At 43.1% G+C, this 10,759-nt stretch overlaps 1 protein-coding gene across 1 annotated transcript in view; it reads left to right on the top strand.

The window, feature by feature from the left end:
* LOC112465001 (mushroom body large-type Kenyon cell-specific protein 1) overlaps positions 1–4,060 on the top strand; it is a 43,723-nt gene extending 39,663 nt beyond the window's left edge. The window contains 1 exon segment of the mRNA XM_025032345.1: positions 1–4,060. This exon segment is cut by the window's left edge and continues 116 nt beyond it. Within this exon segment, the coding sequence (XP_024888113.1) occupies positions 1–1,140 (1,140 nt within the window). The 3' untranslated portion in view covers positions 1,141–4,060.
* The last annotated feature ends 6,699 nt before the right edge of the window (positions 4,061–10,759 follow it).

The raw sequence follows: 10,759 nt of genomic DNA, 5'->3' as shown, positions 1-10,759 counted from the left end.
GGAATACCCGGTCCGAACGGACTGAAAATGCCTCCGTTCATGGAGGGCATGCCCCACCTGCCGTTTGGACCTTTCAACTTCTGGAACCCGACGCCCTTCATGCCCTCCCCCTTCATGGGTGGCGCGCCAAACGTGCCGATCCTTCCGGAACAATATTTCGCGTCGCAGAGAATGCGCGGATTGCAGGAGCAACAACGAAACGCCACGATGGTACAGCAGCAGCATCAGCAACGAGACCGTGAGGGGGTTGGCGTATCCGGAACGGCAGAGGCGGCCGGAACTTCGAATTCTCGAAGCGCCTCGATATCGAAGGCGCCGCGCGACATGGTGGAGAGCATCTACGATGGGCCCGGGGCGAACGGCAGTTTCCTGGACAATCTGATCAGGTCGAGCCTTGAGACAGGCATTCCAAGGGACCAGCGGGCGATCGCGGAGGCGAGAAACCAGCAGCAACAACAGCAGTCGTCGTCGCAACATCCGGAAACGATGAGCAGCAAGACCCTGATCGACCAGCTCTGCAGAAACTCGAGGAGGACCCCGCTGCCGCGAATGGCGCAGGACAGTAGCGAGGACGAGAGTTATCGAGGACCAACGAGCAGGATGGTGCCAGAGAGACCGGAGCGCGTGCCCACGGTCGATCTCAGTCCCTCACCGTCGGAAAGAGGTCGCACGGAGGACGGCAGCGATCGGCTAACGTCACCGCCAACGCCTCTGTCGATCTCCCGAGCGGGCAGCAGGGACGAGGACAGCACCCGCGACTCGAGGATCGATCGGAGCAGCAGAGAGCGCGAGGTTCACAATGGCGGCCAGGAGGATCGCGACCGGAAGCAGCCTCTGAGCTTGCAGCAGCAGCAGCAGCAAACACAGCTGAATCACTACCCGGACTTACACAACCTCTACGCCGCGTCAACTGACAAAAAAAGTGCCTGTGATAGTAAGCTTATAGTAGATCATTCGAGCCAGAAGACTCAGCCGCAGCAACAACAAAAGGAATACGCTGCCGTGAGCGGGCTGGTCGTGCAACTGCAGAGGGGCTACAACACCGCGAGCAGCAGATCCGGCGAGCCGACTAACAGCCAGCAGCCGGCGGCGGCGGAGCAGCGCGGCGCCGCGCTCAGCATGGAGGACTCCGTAGAGTAGACGAAAGTCAGTATCAGTTATCAGTAAAGTATACAGTTATGAGTACAGTAAAACAAATGAAAAGACCCATATACAGTAAGATCCACATTCCCGCCCAGATCTCTCACACGCACCGTACCCGTGCGCCTTCTCGTTGTTGCGCGCCGCGAACGGGGTTTCCCTTCGCGCTCGCTCAATTCTTTTTCCCAAATCTCGCCCGTGTCGGGCAAGAGAGAGAGAGACGATGTTTGTAAGAGAGTAGAAAACTCCTCGCGTTGAATGATCGACTCGAGCACAGGGACGAAGGGAACCCTCAATTACCGTCGCCGACGCGATTAATACCCTCGATTATCCCACGATCTCCCCCCTCCCCCCGCCCTCCACCTGCTCCCCTACGACCTTTCTATTCCGATCGGAAGAAAACCTCGAAGCGTTGCGAGGTTGCAAGTCCAGTGCAAGAAGGGGAGAACAAAAAGTAGCGATGCATAAATGCTAAGCACAACCAACCGTAAACCCACTGCGATTCCGCCAGTTAAGCGCATGAACCCGCCGTATGAACCCGCGTCCGGCTGGTCCACGGCCCACCGGCCAACCTGGTATTTAGGCGCGCGTGCAGGAAAACCCTTTCGACTTACGGCGAAAAGTACATTTCGCCCCGGAGTACATACCGAGAACGTAACGGATATAAAAGACACACACACGCGCGACATGTTCATCGTGCTGAGTATTCACACACGCGACACGCTTTAGCAAGGCGCAAGGACCCATTCTGACCGCGTTTCTACAAGCCCGACATTCCACGAGACTCTTCTCTCTCACACATAAGTATCGACACTCAGCGACACACGCAACATTCATACACACACATACATCGTGTACACAAACGAGTACATATATACGCGAGTATACAAAAATAGGGAACATAACGAGATACTTAGGCGTTGCGCGCGTGCATATGTGTCGTTACAGCGGCGTAGCCGACGAGATCTTCTCATCTTCTTCGCGTCGTAGCGTCAAGCTTCACCGCGAATTGCATCGGTGGATTTCGATATTTCGCGCCAATGTAAAATTTCCATTTCTACAATAGACGTGAAGATGATATATACGAGTCCATTATGTCCCGCGACGGCGTCGTGGACCTGGCCGTCGAAGGAGGAGGCTCGGACCGCAACGCCGTGTGACGCACGCATGGGCGCACGCACACGCGAAATGTTAGCCGTTCGATGATTATTATTACGATTATTAATTACTGCAACCACTATCAATCGGTGGACGACGACGAAAGGTCAAACGATGGAACAAAAATGCCGACGCCGACAGCATATTTTTTCCTCTGTGAGTGTAAAACTACCTAATGCAAAATGAAAAAAAAAAAACTTATTATCTACTATTTAAACACTACTTAACTAAGAAGCGATATAATTATATAAGGAATAATATATTATATATACATATATTTTTTGGTCATTACGAAACGTGTGCGAAGCGAGAACGAGCCAAGGCTTTTGTTGGCGCGCGTAGGTGACGTTTTTCTTTTTCACGACGCGACAATATTTCTATAATCTCGGTTGTTTCGAGGCCAGCGCTCGACGTGAACGCGTCCCACGTTTCGGGCGTCAGAACGCGACAAAATGGGAAGAATGCAGAAAATACCGGAATACGATCTTCGTTGTTGAGAATTGCCTGCAAAGTCGCGAGTGATCTTTTTGTCCGAACAATCAATATAATAGCACGTTCGAGAGAGATGTCCACGCTTAATTATCTATAGGAAATCTTTTTCTTACGAAGGGTTTTTGTATAATGAACAGCGCGTAAAAGATTCTGATATCTTTTAAACAAGCATGAAATATTTCAAGTTTTTTGACACATAAAAAAAGTAAAAGAATTTTATTTTAGGAATTCGCAAGTATTAGAACTATCGTTAAAAAATAATATCAAGTTAGAAGTTCTTTTGTTGTTATATAACTTTAATCCTCTGTTTTGCATACAAAATTTGAAGAGGAAGGGTAATTCCGATTTTCCACTCTTTTTTGTGAGCAATTTCGGCTACGAAGATCGCGATCTTTCGGCGTCGCGCTATGAGATTAAATTGCGATCCGAATCCAGGCAGAACTAGAAAGATGTGAAATTAGAACGTGGGATAAGAAAGGAAAAAGGATACTGTTGTAGGGCGCGCGCGCGCGCGCGCGCCGGCTCTCGATTCGGTTTTTTTCGATATACCGAAAGCGCAGACGTTTTTCTTAAGCGCGAGACGCCCACTTTTTGATACGAATACAAATTTTCTACTGCATAGAGGGAATGAGAGAAAAGAAAAAGAGAAAAAAATGAAGCTGCGGTCGCAGCAGCGCAAGCGGAGGCAGTGTTGTATCGTTTCTTCGCAAGGGAAAAGACTTACTAAACCTAGGAATGTGTTTTAATCTTTGTTTTCGTTTCTCACACATATCGCGGCTCTCCCGCGAGCGATATATGCATTAGGAACCAGCAGATTCATCGTGAAACGCGTCGGGACGGATTTTGGGCAGACATTTCGAGCGCGTTTCGATCGTCCGCCGCGCCGGTTTGAAGTAACGACGACACGTATATCGAACGAATGACGAACATCGACGTTTCGAGCAGCCACTACGTCTCTCTTATTCAATTTTCTGCGAATTAACGCGGTCATGCACGTCCAATTATGCTCGCGATTGTGATACATACACGAGAAAACGCACTAGAGAGTTTTGGATACGATAAATGTTCAAGCTCGGTGAAAACCCTTGTAATCTTGATGAAAGTCTAAAATCTTTATCAATTGATAATTATAAGTGAGAAATAAATAATTTCAAATGCAAATGTCGATATGCGATTCTCAGTCAAAATTTCGTCTGATGAATTAAAATGATAATTTAATTAAAATGTAGACGCGTTTGTAATCTAAATTTAAAAATATTTTCAATTTTAACTACGTACATGTTGAAGACAATTTTATTGAAATCTGTATATAATTTTGTTTGGAACTAATATCTATATATTTTCTTAAGAAATATCAAAGTTGTACAATTAAAATTTCTTAGTACTCTAGTAATTTAACGACGTGCGCGACTGTCATCGCATTTCTTTTGGTTAAAATTGAGTTTCATGGAGAGATGATCTGTGCGATTAGTATTAAAATGGACGATTTCGTCATTTCGTTAATATAGCAGGCAGACCGTTGGACCAAGACGAAATCGACGGAGACGAAAGCCGGAGTAGAAAGGATCGGAGGCCAGACGAACGCGAGAAAACGGCGACAAAAAGAAAAAAAAATAAAATGGTGCTGTAGTGCGGGCCAGGATTTCCTATTTTTCTCGCATAGTCGAGCGTAGTCGAGCGGGAAAATGACGCGAATAAATACAGAAAAGTTGAGGATAGAGCAGCAGCAGCAGTAGGAAACGAAAAAGGATGATCCACACGCACTCATCTCATGACTCTCTTTAAAAGTAACGACTGAAAGACTCTAGGCTGTACATAAAGTATAAGGCATGTATGTTCGGTGTTTTAAAAATGCAAAAATTCCTTATTAATGAAAAAAAAATTATACCTACGAAAAAAGTAAACCATATAGGCAAGGCTACTCTCTCGGTGTTTTTTGGAACTAAACTTAAAATTTACCCTATTTAAAGCAAAAAAACCGTGAATAATGTAACTTTAAAGGAAGCGCGCGTAAACGCGGAAACAAGTTATTGAGTGTAAACGTTAAGGTCTCCTTAGGGTTAAAAAAAATTAACAAGCTGAACAGCAACAAAGCGAAATGCAAGCTAATTATGATTGTGTGTAAACGTAAATTTAAACCTTCCTTCGCCCTGTGTCCGCTAAGTCACTTTTTAACTATCCACCACCACCACCACCACCACCGCCTGTCTCTCTTCCCTTTATTCCTCACCTCTACTCCTACACACTTCCTCGCAGACACACCTTCGATGAAGTATATAAATCACTCGGTGTGATCTGACCTATACTTGATGCCTCAAAGTCTTTTTCTAAACGTTCACCAGGCATTATTATGCGAAAAGGAGGGAAATATGTTTATACACTTGTTCCGACCACTAATTCACTCACCCCCCTTTATCACCCCCCCTGTACCAACCCAAAAGCCCATTCAAACCCCCTATACCCGCGAATTCGCATCACCGACACACCTAGAAATTCAAGCCCGATACCTTTTATCGAAAGATTTATCGTTAGATGTGAAAAAAAAAAATGATATTTATCGTGCGGATGATAGTAAACGTGCGTACACTATGATTGTCGTTAATTCAATTACGGTTAAAATGTTTCGTCGCGACGTTAAGTGCGGTCTATAATCGGCGGATCTCAAATCTCCACGATCCATCGGGTGCAAACGCGGTACGTCTTTCGGTATTTCTTTTTTTTTTCACGTGAAAGAAAAGGTGATACACCAAAGGGGAGAATAGAAAGCGCGCGAGCAAATGTAGGACGAACGAGACTATCCGGCGTCCAACGTCCGCGTCGCCGAAAATAATTCGCAGTTGCTACGGATACCTGTCCTCTTCATCGTATCGCTCGTAATTGGATCAAATTCTGCAAGCAGACAACGATCAAATTGTTGGTGGTTTTCTCTCTCTCTCACGTAGAATGCGTTATCCAATTGGTACCTGTAATTTTACATATATATTCGCTAACTAGACGAAGATTGGCCGGGATACGAGAGAATAATGTTAATACATTGATATTTGCAATTAAGAATGGTTAAGATTAGGTAATGAATGTAATGGAATTTTTTACGTTTCATGCTTTGGAAGTTGAAATTAATATTCGGTGAATAAAATAATTATTTAAGAAATAAATTTATTGTTCTTGAGTCGGAATGACTTCTTTAAAAACGGTTAACTATATTTTTTGTATATATAAAAGATCCGTTATTTCTGCGTGTTATATAAATTAAAAAGATAATAAAAACTATAATGTATTGATGAAATTGATCATTAATCGTGCAAGGCATGTGTTACACGTGCACGTTGCAACCAAGGTGGCGACGTTTTCGACGACGCGGACTGTGCAGAGCGACAACGCGCGAGGCTCGCCCGCGTAGGTTTAGAACGGGGACGATTAGGTCGCGACAATTAGTACGATCGACGCGCCGATGGCGTAATTAACGATACGTCCGCGTTAATAATCTCCCAGCGACACGTCGACGCATCTGCCATAACAGTTTAGACTACCTATAGACGCGCGTTACTTCTTTCTCTCGCGGCAACGCGCCGAAGATTCTCACAACACCGTGCGCTATGAAGCGCGATCGCCGTCCGAACGAGCGATCGTCGATGCAGACGCGAGAGAAGGTCTCGTTCCTTCACGCGAGAAGGGCGGGATTATTGACGTCGACCGAGGGGAGATATTTGTCTATCTTTTTGGCGACTCTCTTCGAGTAAAATTCTACTATAGAGAAATTCCCGTTTTCTCTCTGGAAAATTTGCTACACGCGATCGTCGGGGAAAGGGATATGAGAGAACTCGAGGCATGTACCGTTGTAGACGCGATTGTTGAAGCACTGTCGATCTTTTTTCGTTTGTTTTTTTTTTTCTTTCCGGGGGAGACGACGGGAGACGAAGGCACGACGGAAGCTCCTCCAAGTCGAAATCGTATTCGTTCTCCGTTATTGAGAAATCGAGCTTAAGGTTTCTCTTATGCGCATGTTTACATTCGTGCGCCGCACAATGACAATTCTCGTTCGATTCCGAAGACAATTGGTAGAAAAAAAAAACTTGATGTTACATGTATCGCTGTCTCTAAAATGCATATATAGGTAGTTATATTTGAAGGGAATGCAAAAATCTAGAAAAAATGCGAAAAGCGTCTAAAAGATATCCGAACGATCAGAATGTCTTTCAGACACTATTTTATTAGGTATTTTTTAGATATTTATGTTGCCTCAGAAGTCTATAATCTTTAAAAATTACAACAATTATCATCCTGCAAAAAAAATGCATGCATAAAAGATACCTTAACGCACAACTTTGTTCTTCGCGATCGGAGAATTCAAAAGAATCCTTCAGTTCTTCGGTCCGTTCGCGCTTGTCACATCCTGTCGTCCCTCCCTTCGTCGCGGGCGATACGCTAAACAATCCGGCGAGTGACGGATTGGTCGAATATACGGGGAGGAACAGAAATCTTTAAGAATTAAAAGATGATATATTATATTAAAATATCTGTGATGTAAAAAGTAACAAAATTTTGATGTATATTTTTCACAAATTATTGTAACCAGCTAGTGTATATGTAATAAGATTATGGATATATATATTATATATATATATAAAGAAAAAAGACTATTGTAATTACGGTGTGCGAAGACAAAGTAAGACGAATAAGGGAAGGCAAACCGAGAACTAAACGGGACAAAACGAGCAAGTGCATGGAGGAAAGAGAGGGGAAGAAAGAGAGCGAGAGAAAAAAAGAGTGTAAGAGAGCGAAGAGAGAGAGAGATAGGTAGATAGATAAATAGGGGGAAAAAAGGAAGACGGTAGAAGCGTGATCGCGAAATTACATTGATCCACACCGGTGGTCAGACGGGACCAAGATGGCGGGCATCGCTCGGAAAGTCGGGTCCAAAGATTCCCGTTTTTGCGTTTTCGTTTGCACACCTCTCTTTATGTTGTCGCGCGCGTGCTCTTTCCGCTTTCATCGAGCCCTCGATCGGCAGAACGAGAGGAAACGGAGGGGATTCTCACGTTCTCTTTCTCCGTTTCCGCCGACTTTGCGTGGGGGAAAGGAGAAAGAGTCGTAGTCTCCGTTCGGCGCCCTTTCAGTTCGCGCGAAGGTAGAATGGGACTCGGACGCGATTCTGGATAACTGAAAAACAGGAAGATTTGGTCCGATTGGCCCTGAAACGGCTCAATGTCAGCTACCTCACAATATTGTCACGTTTGGTATGGTTCCAGCGAGAGAGACGCTCGTGTGTCACATGGATGTAAGAACGACATTCGCGATTTGCTTCCTCGAATTTTGAGCGATTAAATTTTATTATTTCAATCACTGCGCTACTGTATGGTTGCTTTTTATCAATTACATACCGTCAATAACTTAATAAAAAATATCTAATTTTTGTAAAATCTTATTTGACACACATTGTGCAGCTCGATTAAATTTTTTTTCGAGATAGTGAGTGATTTTTTTTATTTGAATTTGAATAATAAAAATATTACATACAAATATTACATGTTTTACATAATATATACTATTTCAAATGCGAGAAAAAAAAGTGTAAAAAAACGTTTGAAAGTATTTCAGTTCTTTCTAAATTGCTCAATTTTTCAAGACATGTGATAACAATAGAAAAATCAAATAATAAGTTATTTATTCTGGGGAAGGGTATATTAAGATTTTGAGATACTTTTACTGAGATTTTAACAATCACTACTATTTTGATTTTTAAGTAATTTGATCTATTACGCGTAATCTCTATCGTTGTCGGTACCGCAAATAGAATGTCTCGTTTCCACGATCGATGGACACACGAGCGTCGGACAGACGGGGTCGTGTGAAAATGGTCTAAACAGTTCCAAATTGTGCCTAAGTTATGAAGTTACGTTTTTACGACTTTCACAGTAGCACGAACGAAAATAGATGAGACTAATCGTAGCAGCAAACGGATTTAGTTCGAGCGCGCTTGACCGGGGCGACAACAGCGAGCGCGATAGAGACAAAAGCGGTATATAGAGTTTCTTATTAAAGTAAATTAAACAAGGGTGTATATTACCTACACAATACGTTCCAGGGCCGTCCGGCCGCCATCTTGCGTTCGACCTTATGTTCCGTTTTTTTCGAATAAGTGCAATTAGGTACACGAACACAGGCACGCATATTCACTCATTAAATACACACTTATATTTATACACACATACACACACACACACGTACGTGAAACACGTCGAGAAAAAAAATGGAGCAAAATGAGCTGTTACGCGCTAAGTTACCGTTTTTTAAATTCTATTTTCAATTCACGCGCATTCTTGAATGTTGGGATTTTCGTGATCAACGAAGAGCTGGCCTGTCATTCATATAGGGATACACAGTTTTTTCACGCATACACGCAGGACACGCACGCATACATGAATACACATACACGAGACATATATACACAATCAAGCGACCGACGTCGATGCGACGAAAAGAAAAGGTCTTCCCTCGCGTACGCGCGGATCTTCCCTTAAAATTGACGAGGCACTTGCTCGCTATTCAAGTAGCAATGTAATGAAAAATCATGCCATGCTTAAACTGCCGTTTATATACGCTGATGCTGTCGATATAATGAGGATTGCTCCGTCTGATTGATTTCACACGAGCTTCACTTCAAGGATATACGTCGTTATTGCCATCATCATAATTGTTTATTATTGCAAATTAGTATTTTTACTGTATTTCTAAGAGTTGTGCTTTCTTCTTTGAAAAATATTAATTAACAAAATGAACCAGGTATTAACCAGGTAATAAAAATGTGATTCTCGTGAAATAATTACCAAGTCATTAATAAGAAAAATATCCACTCGATTGGAAATTAATATTTGCCTATTTGAAAAAAATATCTATCTGATTGAAGAAGTAACACCTGTTTGATTGAAATTGAACTTTCGTTAAAATGCGTTTTTAACATAAATAATAATATATTGAAATATAAAAATTACATAAACATAGGACATTTTTTAATTTTAATACTTTCAATAATGACACGATTTATTCCATTGGCAAGAAACAATTTATTTATTATTATATTTTAAAATCTTAAAATATAAAATATTATGTGTAGATGAAAGTATACAGGAACATCGTGGACAGGTAAAAAATAATTAGATGAACTATTAGGAAATATAAATAATTTAAAATACGTGGAGGAAGATCCGCGCGTTCACGAGCCCGACAAGTCCACGCGAGTTCGCCTGAACCAATGTAGTAAATCGAAAAATGTCTCCTCCGTTGTCGGTCGAGGACTCGGTACCTTCCTGATCGGCTTTAATAAGCTTGTAATCCGTAGGCTTTTTTCAGTCATGAAGTGACTCTAAAGGCATAAAGAAGGCTCGACGAGCGAGCAGCATTGTATACGTTGATCGACCGCACGCGTGTTGGAGACCGTAAAATAAATTAAGAAGGGGGGGAAAAAAGAGAAACAGAATACCGACCGAATTGTGTTCAACTGGGCGAATCGCCGCCGTCGTCTCGACGTCGGACGACGGACACACGTATCGTAGATAGGGTAGATAGATATACGGCGAACAAGTCGGAAGATTTGAACGCGAGAATGGTAACATGGTTAAAACCGGTGCCGAGATCTCGTCTCCGAGGGGCCGCGAAGAAGGCGAAAGCTCTCCTCGTATCGCGCGACTGCCAAGGAGTAGGTATCCCTGAGTGCGACTCTCGCGACAGTTGGAAATGAACGAGCTCTCCGCGAGATTGTATGTTTTCGCTCTTTTCCACTTCGTTTCTCCGTGCCATTTGGATACTCTCGAGAGACACGTCAAAGTCGAAACTCTCCTTGCATTTTTAATCGAGTAAAATGAATACGAACTAATTCTATTTCGCGAATTGCAGGAAGCAAAATCTCAGTGAAATAACAGATTGATAACTCTTTGTATAGTAATCGAATTATACAGTGACTTATGAAGCT

This window comes from Temnothorax curvispinosus, unplaced genomic scaffold (assembly GCF_003070985.1).
Source record: "Temnothorax curvispinosus isolate PA1 unplaced genomic scaffold, ASM307098v1 QBEX01001498.1, whole genome shotgun sequence".
NCBI classification, from domain to species: domain Eukaryota; kingdom Metazoa; phylum Arthropoda; class Insecta; order Hymenoptera; family Formicidae; genus Temnothorax; species Temnothorax curvispinosus.
The sequence above is the reverse complement of the archived record's forward strand: the minus strand, read 5'-3'. Positions and strand labels throughout refer to the sequence as shown.